Here is a 26,543-nt window from a genome sequence, read left to right on the forward strand (position 1 = left end):
TATTTTTTTTACAAAAAAATAACTCAAAAACTGAACATTTTAAGGCCCTTGCTAAAAGCGGTCACACCTCAGCCATTGCGGATCACGTTAATTCCACGGGTCATAATATTAAATGGGACAATTTTGATATCTTGGAACTTTGGAACTCTTGGATCTTGGATCTTTGGAACTCGGCAAAGGCTAGTCAGATCTGAATCTCATAGTCCGCTTTGCATGGAAGGAAAGGAAGTCAACCAAGTAAAGTCGTTCAAGTACCTAGGAGTCTTGCTAGACGAGTGTTTATCTTTCAACGATCACATAAGCTATTTAAGGTCAAAAGTTGCTAGCAGACTTGGCCTCCTGTCACGATTACGAGGTTGTTTAACCACGGAAGCAGCAAATAAGATCTATTTGTCCACGGTGCTACCGATATTAAGCTATTGTGATACGTGCTTTTGCCCTCTGGGAAGCACTAACAGAAAGACTCTTGAACGCCTGCAACGACGAGCTGCGAAAATCGTATACGGTTTTAAACCTGACATAGCCACGGAAACAATACTCGAGAACCTACGCTGGCCCTCTCTTACAAAAACCATGGAAAAGCACTGTGCACTGTTAGTTAACAAGTGCTTGGTCGGAGAAGTTCCTCTATACTTTAAAGACTATTTCCTGTTACGCTGCCAGAGCGACAACCAACATGTTTTTAACAGATGCACTAGATCGTCAATCACTGACATTATACTTCCTAAATTTCATTTAGATGTCGCTAAAAAGTCTTTTTATTATCATGGTGCATGCACATTTAATAGCCTTCCAACGAACATAAAGATTTTACCACCTAAGGAACGTTTCAAGGCTATCTCCGATTTTTTTTCTTAGGTTATTTTTTAGAACATTTTCAATTCTATATCCAATTTTTATGAGAACGCTATTACCTTTTTAAGCTTTTAAATTTTTTAAACATTTCAGCGTATCTTTTAAAGTAGTTAGTTTTTTTTATAGATATATATTATTTATACATGCTCTTTTTATTTTACGTTATACAGGGCCCCCGTTGATACCAGTCCTGCGACTGAAGGGGTCACCCTGTTTAAATATTGATTATTATTATTATTATTATTATTATTATTATTATTATTATTATCTTAGCGACTGGTAGGTCAGATATACATTGTAAAATTAAGGAAACATTGTTAATTCGTGATTTAAAGCCAGCCTTGAATGAAAAGGTTGGCAGTGAAAAACTTTTTCTTCACTAACATTTTGTATTGTTATTATTATTATGGTAATTTTTTTTTCTCTCCCGCAGACTCATCTGTTTGCTATTGACTATTAGTCTTGTTACATATTATTAGATACCAGTCTTTTTCTTTTTCTTCGCGTTTAAATTTCGATTGTAATCTAGTTAACGGTCACTTCTGAAGATGTATGTTGTACATACGAAACGTCAAGGAAATTAACTTTGTTTAACATGCGTTTTGGTTCCATGTTTATCACCGCGGTTTGTGTTTTGTTTCTTCTAAAGCTACGATGGCCAAGGAAAAAGAGTGTTTACGATTAAATCATTACTGTACCAAGAATGTTTCTATCTCCGACACTTCACACACAAAAAAAATAACTCTTGCACGCCTTGCGTGCCTATGTTTATTTAAAAGTCAAGAAAAACGTATTTCTGGTTGTATCTTGCGGGTTATGTTGAAGAAAAAGGGTGAAAAACGACAGAGTTTGGCGTCAGACATAGTTATCGAGCTTCTATAGACATTCGGCCTAGGATTTGTAAGAATGTCGAGGCAATTAAACACAAAAGATTGATGTTTTTCGTGGTTTTAATGAGAACCAAATGGGTGATTTAATGTTACAATTTATTTTTAATATCTTAAAACGGAAATTCCGAGATTTTTTCCGTGTCATGGAAGTGTTCATAACTGCTAAATAGTGTTCCGGTTGCGTTCAATCTAACGTAAAAATAAAGGCAAACGCAACTAATAACTTACGGCGAAGAGTGACAGCTCATTATTCTTATATGCCATTTAAGAGGGAATTTCAACTAACTGTTTTCGCTGATGTCAAAGTGAATTTTCTTTACGATGTCTGAAGTGTTGCTGCAGTGGAGTGTAATGTTTCGTAATTGGAACAGTTGTTCATAAATTTTCTTCTGGGAGGACTGGAGGTTGACATCAGTGGATGAGTGGTTGAGCATTTCTAGAAGAAGTGGGGTGAAGTTTTTCAGGCGGAGAGGTTGGTGCTTGTTGTTTCGTATGGCGATGTGTAACGGGGCGTTAGTATTGCAGGAAGACGCTGGCTGAAATGCATTGCACTTATATTCGGAGTCGAGAAGACTTGGGCTTTCTGTGATGTTGAGAAGACTGATTGGTTGTCTGAAATCTTGGAAGTCTGCGATGAGGCTTTGCTCGTTAGTATCGTAACAGACGGCTCTTCGTTTGCGGGTGTCAGTAACTTGCTATGAAAAGTTGAAGTAGTTCGTGGATCCTGATCTGCTCTGCATCGTCTGAGTTACGTTATGCACGTAGCCTTTGAGGCGCAGTTGATTCGTGGTTTGTGATTGCTTATAGGTGAAGGCAAGTTGAGTGAGGAGTATACCACAAAGTCTACTTTGAAATGTTTTGTTGTGCTATTGGAGACTATATAAAAATTAAAATTTAGAACTCAGAAATTTGTTGTGGCGTCTTGACAGTGTTCATAAATGTTAAATACTGTTCCTGCAGCGCTCAGTAAAATATAAAAGGTTGACGTAACTTGTAACTTATCGCAAAGTGTGTCGGTTCTCGATTCTTGTATGCCATTGAAGAGGGAATTTCGATTAATTTTCTTCGCTGGTGTCAAAGTGAATGCTCTTTACGATGTCTGAGGTGTTGCTGCAGTGGAGGGTGATGTTTCGTAGCTGGAATAGTTGTTCATAAATTTTTTCTTGGGGGGACTGGAGGTTGACATCAGTGGATGAGTAGCTGAGCATTTCTAGAAGGAGTGGGGTGAAGACCTTGAGCCACAGGAGCTCATGCTTGTTGTCTCGTACGGCGATGCGTACTGAGGCGTTGGTATTGCAGGAAGACGCCGGTTGAAATGCATTGCAATTAGGGCATTTCAGGACGGTGTTTAAAGCGGATGTTGCTTCAGTTAATAGATTTTGGCATTTAGAGCAGGAAAGCCAGGTCTTGAAAGTATCTGCGAGGCGAATTCTGTCAGCGGTGATCATTTTGACGTTAAACAAACTGTCAACAAATTCGTTCGTGGGCGGAGAGTAATGTTCGTCGGTTGGAGTGATGGTTGTGGACGGAGTGGTTGTCAGGTACTTTTGGGAGTCGTATTGTTTTACACGGACGTGCGTAATGGAGTAAGAGTTTTCATTGGCAACTTGTTTGATGAGGTCTCCCCAGAGTGTTAGGGGAATAGTGCCAGAGTTGTCGGTGATGGTGCAGCGGTCCAGCATGGGAACGAGAAAGCCGTTTTTCATAATGACATCGCGAATGGAATCGGTACGAAGTGTGAGGATTCCTTTGACTGTAGCCAACTGATTTTCGTGTAACAGGCGCACGTTGTCAATGGTGGTTAGGACTGGCTGGTCTTCTGTGGGTGCGGTGTCATCGTAGTGGAATGTTATGTCATCGTTGTTGACGGGTTCAATGCGAGATTTTTTTCCGAGAATCAGATGTCGTTCGGAGGGGTCGAGAAGACTGGGTTTTTCTGTGATGTCGAGAAGACTGATTGGTTGTCTGGAGTCTTGGAAGCCTGCGATGAGGCTTTGTTTGTTAGTATCGTAACAGATGGCTCGTCGTTTGCGGGTGTCACTAACTTGCAGTGAAAAGTTAAAGTAGTTTGTGGATCCTGATCTGCTCTGCATCGTCTTAGTTACGTTGTGCACGTAGCCTTTGAGGTGCAGTTGATTCATGGTTTGTGACTGTTTATAGGTGAAGGCGAGTTGAGTGAGGAGTATAGCACAGAGACTGTTTTAAAATGTTTTATTGTGCTATGGAAAGAACGTTTTATTGAGTATGGATGGATCGAAATTCACCAATCAGGTGGCTAAATAAGATGTTTTTGCGAGTGACCAATGGGAGTAGGGAAATAGTAACCAGTGGGATCGCTGTGATGTAAATTAGATTAGGTTTGGTGTAAACATGGTACATTTTATCACGTACTTGGATGTGATAGTACAAAGTTTAATGTGGAGATCAGGAAATGTGGTTGGTGGAATCTAATTTGAACACGTGAAGGGGTGTGGAGATAGGCATGGTTTTCGTGACGTTTGGGATGATAATGATGTCGTAAGAAGAAAGTAAATTATGGAACGGAAAATAAGAGAAAAGAAAATGGAATCAATGATTAGGACTAAGTGGTGGGAAGAGCAGAAAAGAATACCGTTTTCGTTAAAAGGGTTTGGAAGGAAAACTGGCGAGAGTATAGTATATATTGTGTGCTTTCTGAAGAAAAACAAAAGTGTCATATTACATGGGTTTTGGAAGAAAAACAAAAGTGTCATATTACATGGGTTTTGGAAGAAAAACAAAAGTGTCATATTATATGGGTTTTGGAAGAAAAACAAAAGTGTCATATTACATGGGTTTTGGAAGAAAAACAAAAGTGTCATATTACATGGGTTTTGGAAGAAAAACAAAAGTGTCATATTATATGGGTTTTGGAAGAAAAACAAAAGTGTCATGTTACATGGGTTTTGGAAGAAAAACAAAAGTGTCATGTTACATGGGTTTTGGAAGAAAAACAAAAGTGTCATATTATATGGGTTTTGGAAGAAAAACAAAAGTGTCATGTTACATGGGTTTTGGAAGAAAAACAAAAGTGTCATATTACATGGGTTTTGGAAGAAAAACAAAAGTGTCATATTACATGGGTTTTGGAAGAAAAACAAAAGTGTCATATTACATGGGTTTTGGAAGAAAAACAAAAGTGTCATATTACATGGGTTTTGGAAGAAAAACAAAAGTGTCATATTATATGGGTTTTGGAAGAAAAACAAAAGTGTCATGTTACATGGGTTTTGGAAGAAAAACAAAAGTGTCATGTTACATGGGTTTTGGAAGAAAAACAAAAGTGTCATATTACATGGGTTTTGGAAGAAAAACAAAAGTGTCATATTACATGGGTTTTGGAAGAAAAACAAAAGTGTCATATTACATGGGTTTTGGAAGAAAAACAAAAGTGTCATATTATATGGGTTTTGGAAGAAAAACAAAAGTGTCATGTTACATGGGTTTTGGAAGAAAAACAAAAGTGTCATGTTACATGGGTTTTGGAAGAAAAACAAAAGTGTCATATTATATGGGTTTTGGAAGAAAAACAAAAGTGTCATGTTACATGGGTTTTGGAAGAAAAACAAAAGTGTCATGTTACATGGGTTTTGGAAGAAAAACAAAAGTGTCATATTATATGGGTTTTGGAAGAAAAACAAAAGTGTCATGTTACATGGGTTTTGGAAGAAAAACAAAAGTGTCATGTTACATGGGTTTTGGAAGAAAAACAAAAGTGTCATATTATATGGGTTTTGGAAGAAAAACAAAAGTGTCATGTTACATGGGTTTTGGATGAAAAACAAAAGTGTCATATTACATGGGCTTTGGAAGAAAAACAAAAGTGTCATGTTACATGGGCTTTCATAAGAGTAGAGCACATCGGGTGTGTGATTGGCTGTGGTTAGTTTTGAACTTTGTTCTTGTTTATGGAGTACGTGATAAAATTTAAGTTATTTATTTGTAATAAAATCTTAATAATTCCGCTGAATGATTATTTGTTTTTATTTAGCAGTGGTGATTGGCTAGTTTTCATTTGAGTTGTATTTTCCTTGTTCTTATTGGCGAATTTCGATCTGCACATTGTTTATAAAGGGTTGCATCGTGAGAAAAAGTTAAGCCAGAGCATTCATCAGTTAAGCAGTGTGATATCAGGGAAGATAATATAAGTAGGACATGAACAATCAGGTGCGGTTGAAAGGGTACGTACATAATGTCAGACGTGCGAAGAGCAGAACGGGATCGTTTCGTTGCTTCAATTTTTCGTTACAAGTGAGCGAAAGTTGTAAACGGCAAGTAGTCTGCTATGATCCCAGTAAGGAAAAGCTTCTTAAGGGGTACCAGGATTCGAGAGACCCTGTGAAGTTGCTTAACTTCAGTAAAAGGAGGAGTGGTGAAAGTGTCTTAGAAGAGGATATTATTCTTTCAAAGAGGTCTCGCATCGAGTCTGTGAGCAACAACGATATTGTCTTTGAATATGATGAGGGTACTTCTCAGGAAGCTGAGCGAACATATAAAACTATAGGAACAATTGAGTCGTTGAGAGAAAGTGAGATGATTTCAGTGAAGGGATGTTTGAGTCTCCGTGCAGATCGTGTTCGCGAGGTCGTTATGAAAAATGGGTCTGTTGTTACTATGCTGGACCGGTGCGCTATAAGAGACGATAGTGGGACTATACGCCTGACACTGTGGGGAGACATCATCCAGGAAGTCAGGAATCATAGCTGCTATAGTTTTGAAAATGTCCTTGTAAAGTTCTACGATTTTCAGAGATACATTACGACAACTCACAGTACGAGGGTCATGCCGACGGAAGAAAAGTTCCCACATATAAGCGAACAATTGTTCGATAGTCTGTTTGATGTCGGAAGAATTTCGGTTGAGAAGATAAGTTTCGCACAACAGTTAAAGAAATGGCTGTCGTGTTGTGAATGCGGAAAGCATTTAAGTGATGCTACGTCGATGCCAGAGAGAATCATCAAATGCGATAAGTGTAAAACAGTCCAACCGGTGTCGTCTTGCAGTATGAAGGCTTCTGCTCGGATTGCAGTACGGGGCAGCGACCATGAACTTATTTGGCTCAAGGCCTTCACCCCAGTTCTTGAAGAAATGTTGAATCAACCAGCACCTGATGTCACACTTCAGTCTTCGGAAGAAGAGATCTACGAGCAACTGTTTGAACAGCGAAATTTAATAGTTGAGTATGATAAAAGTTCAATGGTGATAAAGAACATTTATTTAGAGTCGTTGTGATTTTTAAGGGAACATTGTACATTTCGATGATATCGTTTATGTAGTAGTAGTATTGATCCGCAGGCTGACTTTTTGTAGGTCAGTTGACAACTGAAAAGGAAATAAATTGTTTCGATCTGTGCATTGTTTATAAAAGGCTGAATAGTGACAAAAAGTCAAGTTAGAGTATTCATGTCATTAGCTAAGTCTTGTGATGTTAAGAAAGATAATAAGTAGTACATGGACACTAAGGTGCGGTTGAAAGGTTCTTACATAATTCAAGTGCTTCAATTTGTCTTTGCAAGTGAGCGAAAGTTGTTCAAGGGCGAATAGTATGCTATGATCCTAGTAAGAAAAAGCTTCTTAAGGGGTATCAGGATTCGAGAGAATGTTAAGTTGCTCGACTTCAGTAAAAGAAGTAAGTGGTGAAACTGTCTTAGAAGAGGATATTATTGTTTCAAAGAGATTTCGCAACGAAACTGTGAACAATGAACTATATTTTCTTCGAATATTCCGATAGTACTTCTCAGAAAGCTAAGCGAACATTTATAATTATTGAGTCGTTGAGAGAAGGTGAGATGATTTCATTGAAGGGATGTCTTCGTGCAGATTATGGTCACCTAAATGGTTCTGTTGTTGCTATAATGTTCTGAAGAATAGATCTACGAGTAATTATTTGAGTAGCTAAATTTTAATATTGAGTATGATAAAAGTTCGATTACTGTTATGAAGTTGAAGTTGAACTGTGGTGTTTGGCAGTAGTAGAATTCGCAGGCCTTGCGGTTTATAGGTTACTTAACAACTTGATAGTATTACAAATTGTATCGACGATGTAATAAAGTTGCAATGATATACAAATATTATATTGTGGTTGGGTTATTGTCAATAGGTTTGTTTTATTAAAAGAATGTTATGAGAAAGCTTATTTGTTGTGGTGGTTTTCTTAGATGAGAGATGAACAAATCTTAAGGCCTCGAAGTCATAACTTTGTCTGAAAATCTGCGGTTTATGTGTAAGATTTCAAATTACTATGAGCATTACGTGAGTAGTAAAGAAGGTACAATAAATGAAAAAGCAATAATTTTTGAGGATTTATATAATGTAACATTATCCCGAAATTTAACTTGTAAATCCGAATTGTAACAATTTCTATAATGTGACGTGACGTAACTTTTAAACTTGAGAAATAACAACGTTAATGTGTGTGAAAGTACATTGACGAGACTGTTATTCGTAGTGTATGGTTGTTAAAGAAGCGTAGTTTTTAGTGTTATTATTATTGGCTGTTTTCAAATTGATCGGATAATCTAATTAGCGTGAATATCTTAGATATTACAGAGCCGTGTACCGCTCTAATATAGCATTGACACAGGTTCTCACTCGTACCATTTTGTCCGTTGGTAGCTAGCTGGGGCTTTTCCCTTTGCCAAAAATGAGCGGAGAGAAACCTTGATAAAAGATAATCTTGACTGTGTGTATGTTTGATGCGTGTATTTTTATCAAGGTCCAAAAATAATGTAGGATAAATTTGGTGTTAAGAAAATCTAGAAATGTAAGTAAACCAAATATTGATGGAGGAAATGAAGATACTGGTATGAACATGTAAACTTTGATGATTACCACGTCATTTACGCACTGTGTTACAGAAATTCTAGTGTAACGGAAATCGGAGCTTAAATTCTCTGATCACGCAACGGATATCTTCCAGTAAATAACATACATATAGTTTTAGGGAAAATATTATTTTGTTGTTGTTTAATTATTTTTTTACTTTACTTCAATTAGACAGTATAATTGTAAAAAAAAATTGATCAGTTTTGAACAACCCCTAGCTATCTGGCCTAGTTGTACAAAAGGGAGATAATGTCATCTATTGGGTAGATTGGTATTCAGTTAGGGTTAGTGAATGTTCGGGTGGATAGAATTACCCATAGCTTGCGAGCAGGCCGCTGGTGCTGCTTTCTTGCTTTCGCTTTAGCACGTGCGCTAGCGTCTTGTCGTGGCATCGCCACTTGTATTGTTGGCGCAAACGAAAGAGCCTGAGCCGATCCTTTTTTCAAGCTGGTCCCGACGGGAGCGTGGTTTTAGTTTAGATCAAATTGTTTTGAGAAGACTAGCGAGTAGTACGTTAGCAACAACTCACTGTCACAGCATTAACATCAGAGTGATGTTCGCGTGCGATGAGTTTCAGGCGGTCTTTCAGCATCTTTTATATCCGCTTTCAGCGTTACATGTGTAGGCGACATCTTTGGTGCATCTTTTGACATGCCATCTCTCGACATGCTATTTAAACGGCTAAAAAATCATTTAACTGTGAAACTGGCAATTTTTCCGGGTTTTAGCGGAAGAAATGATAAATAATGATTGTTTCGTCAATACTATGAATTATTGAGATTATTAACTTGATTTCGTGATTGATTTTGATTGACACTAAATTATATCATTTAGCCACGTAAATAAGGCAGCTTTCAGTTTAATTTAGACATTTGTTGACCTGTCTCGCTCCTGGCGGTGAGGGGGGTACTTCCATATATGGGCCATGCAGGTGTGTGCCGCTGTGAGGGGTATGGTTTTCAAGTAGTTTACTCTAGGATAGGGTATGTAAATCAGAGCGTTTGGGTCTAAAATAGGGTATCATTCTACACGAAAGTGACCAGTTGGTTGAAGATTTTATCTAAACTAAGGAAACCAGGAATTGCTATTAAAAGTATAAAAAATGAAATCGGCAAGTTTAAATTTTTGTAAGTCAGTCTCAACATCGTCGATAGATGACTATCATAAAACACTATTGGATATTATTTTAAAACAGTCAAAAATCGGGATTCAGGCGGAAATCGGTGGTTTTAATACTGGTTCAGTATAGTTTAGTATAGGGTAGCAAAATTCAGCTGAACTAGCCCTAGTATAGTCTAAGGGTTTCAGGGTCCCAGTGGCACATCCCCATCCAGAAATTCCTAAAAGTACCGTCCCCCGGGTTTCGGTAAGCCGTCTTCTGTTAAACTCTGACCTGTTTTATGTGTTGTTGAACTGTACACTGTGAAACAATCTTTCTAGACATCGTCAAAGAAGTAAGTTCTCAGTGTTGTAATTTTAGCTAATAGTTTTACTCATGTGTTTATGTAGCGACGGATTCTGTCACAGTTTCTCAAACGTATTTCGTTCTTTTTTTAGATCGAATAATAATATACTGGAAATAATTATACGATTTGTGTAACCTAGAGGGATTGCCTGTTTGGTTTTATTGGACCAATGATTGCATGTTTTCCGATTTACGAGATAATTCAAACGATTTTAGTGTAGCTAGTCGATGGGCTCTTCACAGTGACTTCTGGTAGAATCGGGCCGCTAACGCTCAGTTTATGTTTAAAAGATGTAGACATTGAAAACAGTTGATTTATCTCTCACAGAATAACTTCTTGATACTCCTAGCTTTAGTTTGATATCGAATAAATTCATCTTTCATGACTAAAGGGCGAGTTCGACCGTGAAGAAGTCACTTGTGTTTGCAGTTTTGAGGTTGGCCAGGTTACATAGCATGTCGAGAGATGGCCGTGAAGAATATCTAGTGGTGATCTGTAACATAGCCTACGTGTAGCCGTACCCACCCCCCGAGGAAAAACGGGAGGGAGGGAACGTTCCCTTTTAGGGAGCTTAAGCACGCACGTTTTTGAGACGCGAACGGCAACCGGAAGAGAAGATTTCGCATGCTTGGACCGTATTGTCCCCCAGATTTTTATACTACTCATCTCTAATGAAGAAAAGATACTTAGCAATGTGAATATGGTTGTGTGAAGACAAGTTTAAAGTGGAAAAAGCTCACTTCCGGTTACCGTCCGCGTCTCAAAAACGTGTGTGCTTAAGTTCCCTTTTGCTCGGGGGGTGGGTACGGCTACACGTAGGCTATCTGTAACAATACTGAGTGTAAAAATAATGTTGATCTGGAATTAGTCTAGCATCTTTTGGGAAAAACAAATTATTTACACGAGCCAAATTAGTGTTTGGACATCGAAAGTGGGAGGCGCGATGGTCAAGGTATTTCTATGATATTTGCTATCTTGTTCAGTATCTACTTTAGTCGCCCGCAGAGTGCGAAGAATGAAATTATGACGCTCGTTGTATTAGTTTAGATTTATAATGATAACCCTCATTAGAAGGAATTCCACGAATTTTCACAAGCGGGAAGTTTTTTTTTAGAAAGAGGTGAAGTTTGAGGCCCCTTTTTCTTGGTCTCTTGATTTTTACAGGTGACGTAATTTTCGCGTATTTAAAGAACTTGATTTGATTTGTAAATTCCAGAGTGCGGATTCCAGATTTCGAATACCGGATTCCAAGTTTACAGTTTGTAGATGCGGGGGGGACCGGGACTGGAAGATGTCGCGGGCTAGCCTACGTGTAGCCGTACCCACCCCCCGAGGAAAAACGGGAGGGAGGGAACGTCTACGAAGAGCTGACACGAATCGTGTTATGTGACGTCACAGTAATTTATGTAAGTTATGCAAACAAATTATATTTTCTGTCTGTACTCGTGTCCTCGCGCAGACAAAGGCCTCGTAAATATTTATTCTTTCGAGCTTATTTGCAAGTCAATGTCCCTTTTCAGTCCCCTTTTCAAGTGTATATTGTGTTTTAAAGAGATTGAAAAGGATTACGAGCGATGTTTGGTCCAAAGCAAGAAGAAGACAATCTTTGATGTAAACGTCGCGCTCGCAAATTTGGAGTTCCATGTGTACGCTACATCAGAGTACATTTGTAGGCAGTGTCATGTTCTCCTCAATAAGAGAAATAATTTGCAGGAGAACCTGGAAGAATTACAAAAATCTATGAGAATCAACTACGCCACAAGTTTGAAGAAAGTTGGCCTTGTTTTCCAGCCGAAAAATTCGCTAGAATGCGCGAATTTAAGTTCGAAGAGGTTGACTAGCCTAAGCGACCTCTGCGGTTCGTGACATTTGTACATTTGCCGTTCTCTGTTCGGTCACTTGACCTTTTTTGTCGGTTCACTCGTGTTTATGAAGGGCACTTCATGTTGTGTAATAAGAAGGAATTTTGAGTAAAGTTGAGCCGTTAGATCGTGCTATGGCAAATTTTTAAAGGTCATAGGTCTGCAAAGTTTCCGCTGTTATCTGCTTGTCGCTTCGTAGAGTTTGACACCTGTAATTTTCCATGTGTTTATGCATTGTTTAGGCTCATTTCTTTTGCAAGATATGCTCTCAAGTCTCCACGAATTTGCTTTTGGGGGACAAACTATGAAATTTACCGTTAACATGTTGCCTTATACTTGTATTCTATATTGTGACGCCGGGCCCGGCTGTGATTAGAGCTGTTTTTACAAGTACAGTAGGAAGATCCTTATCACGCATATCATATTTGTTGTTGGTCATTCTGGCACCACATGATTCAAATGTAGCTGTTTACGCGCAAGTCTGTTGACTGTTTTGGGTGTTGTATATGCCATTGTTCGGCTTGGTTCAGGCAAGACCATGGTTTCGATCCTCCATGCGGATCTCATCAGTTGCCGGTATTTCTAAAGTGCTCAGAACGTCTGTAGTTGCCACTTACTAGCGCAACTCTAAACTCGTACAGATGTGAGAATGTGAGACATTTCGCGGCTTGGCACAAATCTATTTTAGCCAATCAGTATTCTCGAAAGTATTGCTCGTGGTCTTTATTCAATAAGGAACCATTATATATTTCCATGCAAAAGTGTGACGTCACATAACACGATTCGTGTCAGCTCTTCGTAGACGTTCCCTCCCTCCCGTTTTCCCTCGGGGGGTGGGTACGGTTACACGTAGGCTAGTCGCGCGCTAAAGTATACAAGTGATTGATGACTATCTAAAACGATGTATTCTTAGTTTGGTGACTTAACTTCAGCATATGACAGGTTTCAAAGTACGTGCTTATTTGGTAAGTTGAAATGTTGGATTAATTTTTAAGTTTTAGTTTCTTGTTTGTAGCGAACTTGAATTAAATAGGTAGTGTTTAACTGGAAGTTGCTAGTTGTGGGTGGTGAACTTCGACGAATGTAGCACATTTTCAATCGAATTGTACAAACACCTTGAACGCTTTTGAACATAAAGTTTATATATTCAATGTGAGTTTAGGAAATAGTTTGTATCTTTTCAACGCTCGAAAAAAGGGTTGTTAAGTCTTCCGGGAGAAGTAGAAAATTAAGCTCAAGCTTATCAAGGTTGCGTTCCTTTGGGGTACGTGATTTGGATCAAGATCGGTGGTCCAAGATCACTCGGATCATAGCGTATCAAAGGAATCGATGAATCCACTCTGATCACGGATTCATCGGTTCCAGATTATCCCAAGGAACACGTGTTAAGTTTCTCATTCTTACTTGCCCGGATTGGACAATTCAAGTCCAGGCAAGTTAGCTGCGACTTAAATCGTAGTTAAAGAAAACTAGAATTTGCTCAAGTCAAGCCACTTTTTGGAATTGACTGTGTGAAGGGCAAGTTGGAATTCAATTTTTTTTTTACGTGTTTTCGTGTTGTAAATAATTTTTAGTTTACGGTTGAGCAGTTAAGAGGTTTGTGGAGAGCATACATACGTGGAGAGTACTTTCTAGTAATATCATTTATTTTTGACCGGCTACTGGTGATGAGATTTTATTTATAACTTACTGTGTGATCAGATGATGTGAGCTTTTTCTTAGTTTATTAGAATTAATAAAACTATCGTCAGTGACTCAAATAAGGTACAAGCAGTTTATTTATTTATTGTTTTAGTGTTGTAAAGATAAATTTTGTATTACTCTTCAATGAATTTCTAACCCAAAATTGGGGTCTGGAAGAAATTGTAAGAAAAGATATTTACATATCAGATTATTTACATACTGCAATTTGTTGGCCTTAATTTCAAATCAGTTATGGTGAATCAGGATGTGTGTCAAAATATATCATAATATTATAGTATGAGCACTACACGTAAGATGTATTTTATGTGGTCAAATAAGGTATGAAATATTTTGAAAAACAAAATGGATGGCAATTAATCACTTGGACCTCTTGATGGATTAGTTATACCAATCTGCCCGCCTCTTAATTTTTGTGTGTAATAGTCTGTGTGGGTCAACAAATAGCAGTATATAAATTTACTTAGATTAAAATTTTTGCCTGAGTTAATAACATAATAATTACATTGACCCCAGTATGCATATAGATACCATTTGAGGATATTGAAATTATGCAATCAAACAACGCAAATTTTAAAATGGGTGTGACAGATATTTTTTTTATTTGCTTGATGGAATCTACGTGGGATCATGATATGGAAAAAAATTGGTTACATTGTTGTAATTTTGTTGTTTTTTTTTCACTGCATTTTAGTCATCTGAAAATGTGAAATTTCACTTCTGGTTAGGTTAAAAATGTAACCTGAAAGTAAGAATATAGGTTTATAGGTCTTTTGTAAATGTTTACAATTTTGAATCAAAATTGGAATTATTACTTTGATTGTCTGATTGCTAGTATTCAATTCTCTTAGTTTTTTTATTTCTATTTGTTTAGTTCAAAAAAATATATTGACTTATGTAATTTTTTTGACATCATGTGCAGCATGAGTTGAATTTCATGTCTCCATTTGGTATACATTGTGACATGCTGGAAGTGGAATTTCTTGTGTTCAGTTGGCTAAAATGTGTTGAAGAAACAGCAATATCCAATTTTATTTTTTGATTTCTATATGATAATCTCATATAAATTCCATTGAGCAAATAAAGAAGATTTCTTTCATAGACACTTAAAGATAGTAACAGTGTATGATTAGATTTCTTTTCTTGAAACAACAACAACAATGACTAAAGCATAAAGCGATGGAGTCATAAATGGAATCAGAAGAAATGGAAATGTTCTGATTCTTCCAACTCTGATTCCAGCGAGTTTATGACTCTGCTTACGACTCTGATTTTCGATTTTCACTAGGTTGTAAGCACTCTTACATCTCTGACTACGACTGACTCCGACTCTGTTGCTAGTGAAAACCAGCCTTAAGACGCCATTTAATTTTAGTAAGTATGATTGTTTATATGTAGACTAAATGTAAACTGTTTCTAACACAAGATGATATCATACGTGTGCACTAAGTTGAGGCACACTTACGCCTCTTAGTACAACTCTGACTCTGACTCTGTCGCTAGTGAAAACCAACCATAAGACCCCATTTGATTTTAGTATGATTGTTTATATGTAGACTAAATGTAAACTGTTTCTAACACAAGATGATATCATACATGTGCATGAGGTTGTAAGTACTTTTACCCCTCTGACTACAACTCTGACTCCGACTCTGTTGCTAGTGAAAACCAGCCTTAAGATCCTATTTAATTTTAGTTTTCTGTCAGTGTGAAGTGTAGGAAACGGGCAATAAAATTATGCTTTAAGCTCACTTAAGTTAATTGTTTTATTGTAGCTTCTTTCGATTTTACAGCGTTGAAGACATCTTAATGTTGAATTAAGGCTTTTAGTGAGCAAAATTGACGTGCTCAGAAAAGGTTTTAACCTGCTGCTGAGAAGTTTTTAATGCTGTAAAATCATAAGAAATGACAAGAAGAGAACTTCAATGACGAAATTCATTGCCAATTTTGAGCAATTTTAAGTGACAGAAGTAGTTTTCATACAGTTTCTTACAATGAAGGTCACTCCGATTCTGTCGAGCTTATGACTCTGCTTATGACTCTGATTTTCGATTTTCACTAGGTTGTAAGCACTCTTATGTCTCTGACCACGACTGACTCTGACTCTGTTGCTAGTGAAAACCAGCCTTAAGACGCCATTTAATTTTAGTAAGTATGATTGTTTATATGTAGACTAAATGTAAACTGTTTCTAACACAAGATGATATCATACATGTGCACTAGGTTGTAAGCACTCTTACGGCTCTGAGTACAACTCTGACTCTGACTCTATCGCTGGTGAAAATCAGCCTTAAGATCCCATTTAATTTTAGTTTTCTGTCAGTGTGAAGTGTAGGAAATGGGCAATAAAATTATGCTTTAAACTCACTTAAGTTAATTGTTTTATTGTAGCTTCTTTCGATTTAACAGCGTTGAAGACATCTTAATGTTGAATTAAGGCTTTTAGTGAGCAAAATTGACGTGCTCAGAAAAGGTTTTAACCTGCTGCTGAGAAGTTTTTAATGCTGTAAAATCATAAGAAATGACAAGAAGAGAACTTCAATGACAAAATTCATTGCCAATTTTGAGCAATTTTAAGTGACAGAAGTAGTTTTCATACAGTTTCTTACAATGAAGGTCACTCCAATTCTGTCGAGCTTATGACTCTGCTTACAACTCTGATTTTCGATTTTCACTAGGTTGTAAGCACTCTTATGCCTCTGACCACGACTGACTCTGACTCTGTTGCTAGTGAAAACCAGCCTTAAGACGCCATTTAATTTTAGTAAGTATGATTGTTTATATGTAGACTAAATGTAAACTGTTTCTAACACAAGATGATATCATACATGTGCACTAGGTTGTAAGCACTCTTACAGCTCTGAGTACAACTCTGACTCTGACTCTGTCGCTAGTGAAAATCAGCCTTAAGACCCCATTTAATTTTAGTTTTCTGTCAGTGTGAAGTGTAGGAAATGGGCAATAAAATTATGCTTTAAACTCACTTAAGTTGTTTTATTGTAGTTTCTTTTGATTCTACAGCATTGAAGACGTCTTAATGTTGAATTACGGTTTTTAGTGAGCAAAATTGACGTGTTCAGAAAAGGTTTTAACCTGCCGCTGAGAAGTTTTTAATGCTGTAAAATCATAAGAAATGACAAGAAGAGAACTTCAATGACAAAATTCATTGCCAATTTTGAGCAATTTTAAACGACAGAAGTAGTTTTCATACAGTTTCTTACAATGAAGGTCATGTTTAATTATTAAGTACACTACAAATATTTAATTAGGGTTGAACTCTTACACTATATGTTGATGTTGTGATGCTCACATAGTGAGCTTGGGCTACCTGTGTTTACACAACAAAAGTTTACTGCTAGGCTTTGGTCATTTGCTGTTCAATATTGTGGTCCCTCATAGAAATTTCATGTTTCCAGCTGGTAAAAAGACAGACTAGTGAGACAATCTCAGATAGTGCAGAGCGCAATTGATAGCTCTGGTACAGTAGTCCCATAAGTACTCACCCCTACTCGGTTCACTTCCGGTTTGTGTCTACCTTGGTAGTCTGCTACGGCTTTTCCCCTTTGCAGTGTGTATGTTTCAAGGTTGTATTTTCATTCAAGGTCCAAACATTACGCACAAATTAATTACTACTGGTGCTTTAAGTTGATTTTCGTTCATTTTAAATTCAACAATACGCTGAAGCAGCAAACGTGACAATTTAGCTCTTCACGCCAACTTTGTAACTTGATACTTTTGTTTTCCTCGCAAAGCCATGTAATATGAAACCCCTGTTTTCTCCAAAACATACGGAAGATGTCCTTGTTTTTTGGAGATAAATGAAAGAAAGTTAAATATCTAATGTAGTGATGAAGAAACGGAACAGAGACGATGTTTTACTAAAAATGCAAATTTTTACCGATGAACAAGAACTAATTTAATTATCAGATAGTCACGAAATACCACTTTCTTTTTCTGTTGCCACCTTTGTTGTTAACAATAAAACAATTCAAAATTAACACACAACGATATTGATGGCTGAGAAGCTTTTCAACGAAAAGTATTGAAGATAAACAGCGCTACTTGGCCGATATGAATGAGTCTCCTCAAAGACTGATTAAATTAATTTGCGCTTTCATTAGGTGCCACGGCGTCTGCAGCAATATTTGAGCATTTTCCTGGTCTCTTTTGTTACAAATTCACAATTTGCGGAGTATTAACGCCACTAACTTGAGAACTTTTTGGTCTCTCTTACAGACACAATTAAGGCAAGAAATAAACAAGTCGCTAAGGAGAAGCAATATATTTGAACTCTGACAAGCACACTATTGTAGATTGAAAACAGCAGATGATATTTGTTGAACCGACCTGTTTGTAACTCTAAAAGCTACGCAGCCACAGTAACGTTTCACTTTTGCAATAAAAAGGGACAACTGGCGCTACCTGAAAAATAACTGCCGTCCTTGGTCACATGACACGATATATAAAATACTGCGTGTAAAGATAGTGTATAACACTAACAATGCTAGAACGCATGCGTCTTACATGTTGAGCTCTACCATAAGGAAAACCACTCAACATTTGTGCGTGATTCCGTATGCAATGTATCCTTCACCTAATATAGAAGCCACGAACCCTAACTAATCTACGCATGCATTTAGGGCAAATTAGTTTTGTTCTAAGGAGAATGGTACCACAAGGAGAGCAAGGGGTTACCTGAAACAAATATATAGCTTTTCGATGTTCAAAGTTAAGCGACGGCAATGGAATGTGTTTTACGTAGAGTACACATGTACCTTTCCCACCCTACTCCCATTACTTCCTTGCCTCTAGACTAATTAATTAATTGAAATTAATTAATTAAACAAACATTAAAGTTTACACCTTAGCGCCTTAGGGCCATAGCGCCATAGCGCCATAGCGCCATAGCGGCTTAGTTCCTTAGCGGCAGGCAACCCCCATAACCATCCCAATAGTGCACTCTGCACTAAAAACAAAGGATGTTAGTTGAACAATCGTGTTTCATTTTTTTCAGATGTGACCATTCATACGAAAAAGGGGCTTAAGAGTTTGAGTGTGAAATGTGAAATTTATTTCATGGTCACGCAAAATGTTATTTGGAACCCATATGTTGCGTAAAAATTGTTGAAAGTAATGAAGAGAATTTTTTGTGCTCGTATTCAACGCAATGAGTTTTGCTGTGTATATGATGAAAAAGAAATAATTGTCTCAATAATTGTTACAGCAGACATTTTTCTGTACCCATTTCTCCAATCCAAAGAGTAACACTAAAAAAAGCTGTACATGTGAAATATTAGTATGCAAATTTCAAGGTCCTGAATTTTCACAGTAGACACAGTACTGGCAGTAAGACATGCAAATAGTCATATGACAAGCAGTTTTTTACATCATGAATTCAATAACAGAAGGTTTAGTTGCAAAAAGTTTCATACAAATTATGAACTTAATATATTATATTGCTGATTTGTTTACCAAGAGTGAAACATGAATTGTGTAACATTGGTAAATGTTGGCTTGCATTGTTTCAGCTTGTTTTGAAACAGCATCTTTTTTCTAAGGTTACATTTATTTTTCGCAGTATGAAATTTCAGAGTATGACTTTTCACTTGGTGGGAATTTCCTTTTGCCATGGATTTATTTGACGATGATTTTGCTTCACGTTCAATATTTTTCTTTCATGATATGATTTATCTCAGAGTGAGATTATTTTTCTTTGACTCCATGTTCATGGTGATTGAAAGGATTTTGATGGAAATTCCAGTCAGTTTAATCTACTTCACACTGAGAATCAGTACATGTAGCTATCTGCGATTTTGTTTATTCATTGAGCGAATGATACTGATTACTTTGTCGTTACTTTTTGCATTGAATTACTTCTCTTCTGCATTTTGTTGAATGAAAACTGCATTTTTCTTATCCAATCAGAATTGAGAAATTTTTTCATGTATGTTATTAAATGAATTATTTATTATTCCCTGGAGAGGGTTCTAGAGTCAATTTAAATTGTAATGGCATTGTAAAGTGATCAAATGTTGACACATGTATTTTGTTGTAAAGCTTTTTTGTGTCTGAAGTATGGTACATGTAGCTCTTATGTAATTTCAATTCGCTCAAGATTTTCTTAATGTACTTGTGGAGAGTTTTTCTTTTGTTTGTATTGCATTGTTTCAAAGTTGTGTAGGTGTTCTTAGTAACTTACATTTTTATTTAGATGTAGAACTTAAAAAAATACAAATTTTAAATCAAGTCAGATAACACAGTATTGATTTGTCTTTCAGGTTATGTTGTTTGTTCTCACTAAGTGTGTGCTAGTGGCTGAAGCTTATGAATTCAGGTATTAATAAGACTTTGGATACAACATAATTTTATAGTACCTGAATTGTATCTGGATTTCTTCTTGGGACAGCAATCTACAATGTAAAAGATTTTAACCAAGCTCTATTATCATTTTGGTTGAAAATGTTTTCATTTACTATAACTGATGCAATAAGAGAACAGTTTCAGACTTTATCTTTTAACTATTTATTAAATAGTATTATTGTAGTTCACAAGTTAATAAGTGGAACTTGGATAATTTATAAGGAGACAAAGTGAAGTATGTTTACCTGTTCCCACAACAGCTTGTGTTCTCTCAAGGAAGAACTGATATTTGTGGTAACCTAGATGTATAATTGAGAGATACCTGTAAGAATTTTTCATTACATGTAATCACATCATTTTCACAGTTAAATTAGGCTATTTTTTGGATGGTTTAGAATGGCTAGTTTTATCTATTAGACAGAGCTACAAGGAATTAACTAAAAGGAAGTTAAGTCTTCAAATTACATCCAAGAATTACAGTTGTGTAGCAATGTTGAATAGAATTACTGTGATATTTTAGCATTATTTTTCTCAATGGTGATTTGAGAATTAATTTAATGCCTTGTATGAAAGCCGTTCTGTACTAACCACTCAATTGCTTCAAAAATTTAGTTTGGTTGGTTAGTAGGTTGACATTTTTGTACAAGAAATATTGAGCTGTGAATCTCCCCTGTTTCTTGGGATGGAATCTCCTCTCTTTCTTGGGATGATAATGAGTATTGAATAGTATTTTGTGTATTTGCCTATCCTATATCCTGTAATTCTACTAATATTGCCTGAATTGTTTGGTTGTTCATTATCTGATGGGAGTAAATGCTTTGATAAAGTACTGTTAGAGTCATAGATTAGAAGTAATGAGTAACTTACATTCTGGCACAAGTCTAGGGTTGTGGTCATACTACACGCAAGGGATTTAACTTCTGCAGAAGTCTGAAAGAAGAAGACATTTTAGTTTGTTTTAGAATTTTTTTCATAATAGAGGTATGATTAATGTTACATTTCATGATTACAAGAAATTAAGTTCTCTTTTTACCATAGTGCATGTTGCAGCTGTAGCGTCTTTCAGTAGTTTGACAGCTGTATCCATGAGGATTAAATTCTTCAAAGTATCAGTATATAAATCTTCCACCCATTTTCCTGAAAGATAAGTCAAATAAGTAATAACCTTCATTTGGTCTGAAAATATGTTGAGATCTTTGTGTACAGATGTTGTATAGATCTGTTCTGAGAACCAAACAGTTTTTCAAAAGCATTGTTTCATTGAAGAACAGTGTTTTGCATGACATTTCGTGTGACATTTTGTTATTGATTTTAATAGTTCAATATTACACTTTTTATCAAACATGATTACATTGATTGACATTGCAATTTGAGCAGCTTGATGTAGGAATCGTTTTAAGTTAGTTTTACATGTGTCGGAATGGATAGCTTCCCGTCTTAAAGGTAGTTTACAGTTTAATTAGATTCTAGAATCCCGTCACCAAGTGAGTCAGTTTAAGTTGGTTTTTTCCGTTTTCTAAGGCTTTGTTTCTTTAAGTTGTTTCCTTTGACTTCTGGTAGTGTAATTTCGGTAATCGAGTGCATGTGATTAACAATTGTGTAATACCGCATGGTTTACTCAGTAAAATCTGTTCAGGTTTCTTGGTTCATACGATGTCTTAAGGCCCTTTATTTTCAGTTAGTTGCTAGTGTTTAAGTGTATCATTTGTTGTGTTTATTCCAGATCGAATAAAAATTTTATTTATACGATTTACGGGTAATCAGAGTCAAGCGTATTTTGGTGGTTTTCGTCCAACGGACCAAGCATGGCTCAAGGAAAAACATGAGCCTTGAGGCACAGATAATGTCCAAGGGCAAGTATTCAAGCATATGGTACAGTGCAAAAGTAATGCAATTGAAATGCAGAAATTTGTTTTTTTCTCTTTGTCAATTTTCATTGAAAAGTTGTGGAAAAATTTGAGAGAAAATTCAATGCGGCTCGAGTGATATTTCGGTTGAACAATAGGGGAAATTTTGTGGGATTTTCAACGCCTCAACGAAAATTTGTGATGAATAACGTTCTTTTGCCAGTAAGTATGCAAAATTTTGCTATGTATAGAGCAGAAGTTTGACAGTGTATCAAGGAAAGTTAATCACTTAATTGATTCAATCGATTGTTCATGTAATTTAGTATACATGAAATATATTTTGATAATTGTTGTGAAAAGTTTGCTGTAGTTACTTACTGATACATGTAATTGATTAGGAGGGAATTATAACACACTACTGACACAAAGTTTCTTTTGTTTTGTGTATCTTAAGTTCACTAATTTTGTCCACTTGAATTCAGCCTTAGAGCAAGTTACCTAATGTACATGTACGGACTCTGAGTTTGTTGTGGGAACGAAGTCAACACACAATTTCAGCTTTTTGAAAAACTCATTCGTGCAAATTAATTCTAAATTAAACTCAAAACTATATGATTATCTATTATGTAATTATATTTTTTGTAACATGTGCAATTTTGAAAATTGGGGAAAATCACTTGGGTATTCTTTAGAGGATGGAATTTCGATAGGTAACTTAACTTACATGAGATTTTCATGTGCAAGGAGTGAAAATAGTGAGAACTGTTGTGGTATTTTCATTAAATTGTGATATTTACTGTCTCTTTTACCTTGCATATCAATTGTTGCACACGATGGTCTTGTAGAAGTTTGATGCCCTGTTAGATATAAGTTGTAAATATATATATATATATAACAAGTTGTAGAACATTTTTATACATCTGTTACAACATTAAACTATAAGCTGTTTAAATATAATGTTTAAGGTTGATATACACAATACTGTACTAACATGACAAAAACAACAAGACAACAAATTTTCATAGACCGGCCATCATCTGAAGACTATAGTTATATTAACTGTTATTTGAAAGTTACAAGATGAAATATCTGACCCAGGTAGGTTTGAAAAGTGGATAAAGTATCCTCTAGATGAATCACTATCTAGCATATGGTGTGGTTTGTTTTGCCAACACTTATCTACTGAATAGTGATTTATCTGGTAGATAAGTATTATCTAGTCTTTGAACAGCTAGGCCATGGGGATTATAGTAAAACAATGTGAATACTTTCAGGTTTATTTTATGTTTAACAAACATCTTTGAATCAAGGGACATTAAAATTGCATTATTAATACTGTATTTACCTAGATGGGATGTTCTAGTGGATGATGTGCTTTCCGGTCTGCATTTGTATTTCTGTCGACATTCTGTAAACAGAAGTTCAGTATTGTTGTTATGATGGGAAGGTCACTCCAAAAAAGCTTACTGTACTTTTTTGCCGCCACTTGTGACAAGTAAACATTCATTTGGCTTTTCCCACACATTCAAGTATGAGCCTCTAAAGTGCCAGCTATTCTGAAGAAATTCATCGCTAAAGAAGCTCAAAATTGGACTTCAGACACCACTTATTTTGAAACTGCACTTAGCAGCCAAGTTGCGTGTATGTGATGTTATTCTGTCCAACTTGAAATTGGTGAGAAGCGCAAATATCTGCAGATGACTTGCCATCTTTCATTAGGTCGGCAAAATGCAATTTTTTTCAAGCTGATTATCCACTTCTCTATCTTCATTGCCATCATTTATGAGGTTTTGAGCATATTTGGGTTGAAATAATATGGCTAAAGAGCAGCCACAACCAAGAGTGGTAGTTGTTGGAAGTCGTGGACAAAATCCCTTAGATGGAATGTTACCACAGAAATGCAGCCTGGTTGCTGAGTGCTGTTCAAATTGGTGGGAATGATGTTGAATTTTGGGCTCCTTTGAAGATGAATTTTATAAAGAAAACCTGTATTTTAGAAGCTGAAACTTCAGTGAGTAGGTTAACTTAGTGTGAGGTTTTTTACATGCATTGACCAAAAAAAAACTTGTTTGTTTTTTGAAGTGAACTTTTCATTTAAATTAAACTAATTGCACCCTTAAATATTTGAATAATGAATCTTATAAAGGTAAAGATTTAATGTAAGTCAATTGACCGCTTGGGGATTCACAGAAAAGTGGTATTGTTGTATTTTAAATTGTGGTATCTCTTTTAAAAACAGCATGTCCACATTGCTAACTTGTAGATGTTCTTGCAGAGATGTTCTTGGTTTGATGATCGGTTAGATGTAAGTTACATTTATACATATAGTAACGTGTAGAACAACTTTATACATCTGTTACAATATTAAACAATAACTTGTTTAAATGTAATGTTGAAGATTTATGTACATAATACCATCACAACAAAACAACAAGACAACAAATTTTGGTAGACTGGTCATCATCTGAAGACTATATAACTGTTATTTGATGGTTAGGGGTAAATCGTACCAGAGCCAGAGATTTCAAATATCCTGCAACAAACTCTACAGAATTTGGCCAAAGTTTGTCTTTTGACAATTTGACTGTTGTCCATGCACCATTGTACTAACATTTTGTTTACATTTGACAAATCGGAAATATTTTCATTTCGTTGAACTGGTGACCTTTTCAGTATTTGGCGGGAAAGCGTATTTGATAACAACAAAATGATCCCAAGTTGTTTTGTCCTATAATTTCAGATGTATGTTCAGCTGAGGATAATGCTGATAATGTTGTCTCTTGCTGAAATTCAACTAAGTAAAAGAGTTTTGATTTGTCTGGCTCTAGTGCGATTCAGCCCTTAAGCCTCGGCCAAATGATCACAGCATGTCAATGCAACATATCGCAACATTGCTGGACGCAATATGTTCCATGCGTTTGGCCACCGTGTTGCAATGTGTTGCGACATGTTGTGTGTTGTTGGCTCAAATTTGACCATTTTCAAACTTGAACCAACAACACCCAACATGTCGCAACACATCGCAACACAGTGGCCAAATGCATACAACATGCTGCGCCCAACAATGTTGCGATATGTTGCATTCACATGTTGTGATCATTTGGCCGGGGCTTTACAGGATGAAGCATCAGAGGATTATAGTAGAGAATTAAGTGTGAATCTTTTCAGGTTTCATATTTAATTTCATGTTAGACAAATATCTTTGAACCAAAGAATTAGGTAACATAACATTGTATTTACCTTGAAAGGATGATTTTCTTGCCCTGTCCTTGTTTTTACTACCTGCAGTATGTTTACGGCGATAGTCTGTGAATAGAAATTCAATGTTGCTGCTAAAACTAATTTTGCACTTAATATTTTTATCATAAATACTTAACAGAGTTAAAGTTCTAATGTAAGTGATCTGCTTTTAGGGAATTCAGAAATGTGGTACCGTTGTTACTATATAAAGCTGCTACGTTATTGCTTATAAGAACGAGATTAGAGGCTGAGGACTGGAGAATAGTGAGAATTATACTGTGCATCTTGAAGACTTCAATGTATTTTATATTTAATAGACAGATTTAGACCATGCAAAGAACTTAAAAACACAAATGATTTACTCTGATGAGATGTTTGATGTAAGATTGCTTGTTGAGTTACATGTAATTTGCCCTGTATTTATTAATCTGATTTTCAGTGTTTTCGCTGATTATGCTCAGTTAACCGCTCATGAACAATTTACTGCTACATTCACTTGCAGTCTATTTCTGTTGTAATTTTGGAGAGCATTCAGTGATTTGGGACTTTCATAAAATGGATTCAAGTTATCAAGAATTCTGTTTTGAATTGTTTAGAAAATGACTTGAAAGGAAAAGAAATCACTTCAAGTTAACTTGTAAGAAGTTCAATTTAATGAGGGTTGAAATTCGCTGAGGGAAAATAATTGGATGGTGTTTCCTCTGTTTAGAAATGCTTAACTAGTATACAGTACCTTTCTTGTTGTCCTCATTTGCAAGTGAGTCTATAGGATAAATCAAATTTCATTGTTCATACAGAGTTATAATATTCACATTTCAAAATATATCAAATGTCAGATTTTTTGTTTGAATAGTTTTTTAATGTACCATTGTTTTTTCAAATTGTAAATGGTTTTGGAATGTCTAGATTTCAGCTGTTAGAATTTTGTCTATATTAACAATCAGTAAGAAAGTTTTCAGAAAGATTTGTTAAGTAACAAAATATAATTCTGAATTCTGAGGTGCTGTTTATCATTTATGATTCTAAAAGTGTTAATTTATAAGGTCAGCTAATAATAAACACTTAATAACTAGTCCAAAGGGAAACAGTGAGTTTTGTTTCCTGGAGATCCTCAAATGTTCTTTGAGGCAAAGTTGAGGGGAACTTAGCGGTTGAGGAGAAACAAAACTCACTGTTTCCCTTGGAGCCAGTTATTAACTGTTACGTTATATCTCGACTCAACTCAAAAATGGAAAAAAAGTGTGAAGAAATCCTTTGCCTGACGGTGGCTGGCTCACACAAATTTGCTGTGCTTTCAGGAGCATGTCCTGATCATGTATGAATCAGAAGTTCCAGTTGTTGTTTCTCTAGGGAGTTAGTGAGTTTTGTTTGCCCGAGGGAATTAGTGAGTATACCCACAACACATGACACATTCTGCTGCAATCAGAAAATGTATTTGAGTTGGGAGGTATAATAAGAGTATTTATTTAGCTTTTCAAA

At 36.1% G+C, this 26,543-nt stretch overlaps 2 protein-coding genes across 5 annotated transcripts; one reads left to right on the forward strand and one right to left on the reverse strand.

Annotated features, from left to right (window-relative positions):
- The first annotated feature begins 5,956 nt into the window (after positions 1-5,956).
- Positions 5,957-6,995, forward strand: LOC145480364 (uncharacterized). Its single transcript, XM_081458651.1, has one exon. It carries the CDS (start codon positions 6,297-6,299, stop codon positions 6,993-6,995), a length of 699 nt encoding a protein of 232 aa, XP_081314777.1. The 5' UTR covers positions 5,957-6,296.
- Positions 6,996-16,031: 9,036 nt separating this feature from the next.
- On the reverse strand, positions 16,032-24,063 carry LOC145481770 (uncharacterized). 4 transcript variants are annotated; one of them, XR_014048679.1, is made up of 5 exons: positions 23,170-24,063; positions 22,634-22,681; positions 21,011-21,114; positions 20,223-20,907; positions 16,032-17,033 (listed from the first exon to the last, which is right to left on the reverse strand). XR_014048679.1 is itself a non-coding variant. In XM_081460301.1 (5 exons), the coding sequence occupies exons 1-5, from the start codon at positions 21,146-21,148 to the stop codon at positions 17,022-17,024; spliced, it is 303 nt and encodes a 100-aa protein (XP_081316427.1). In that variant the 5' UTR covers positions 21,149-21,229; the 3' UTR covers positions 16,032-17,021. The 4 variants fall into 4 exon arrangements, 2 of the variants coding, with proteins under 2 accessions (XP_081316427.1, XP_081316428.1); XR_014048680.1 differs by having other exon boundaries at positions 20,223-20,276; positions 20,845-21,114; XM_081460301.1 differs by lacking the exons at positions 22,634-22,681; positions 23,170-24,063 and adding an exon at positions 19,992-20,027 and having other exon boundaries at positions 20,223-20,276; positions 20,845-20,907; positions 21,011-21,229.
- Between the last annotated feature and the right edge of the window lie 2,480 nt (positions 24,064-26,543).

Source organism: Orbicella franksi, chromosome 3 (genome assembly GCF_964199315.1).
Source record: "Orbicella franksi chromosome 3, jaOrbFran1.1, whole genome shotgun sequence".
Lineage (NCBI taxonomy): Eukaryota > Metazoa > Cnidaria > Anthozoa > Scleractinia > Merulinidae > Orbicella > Orbicella franksi.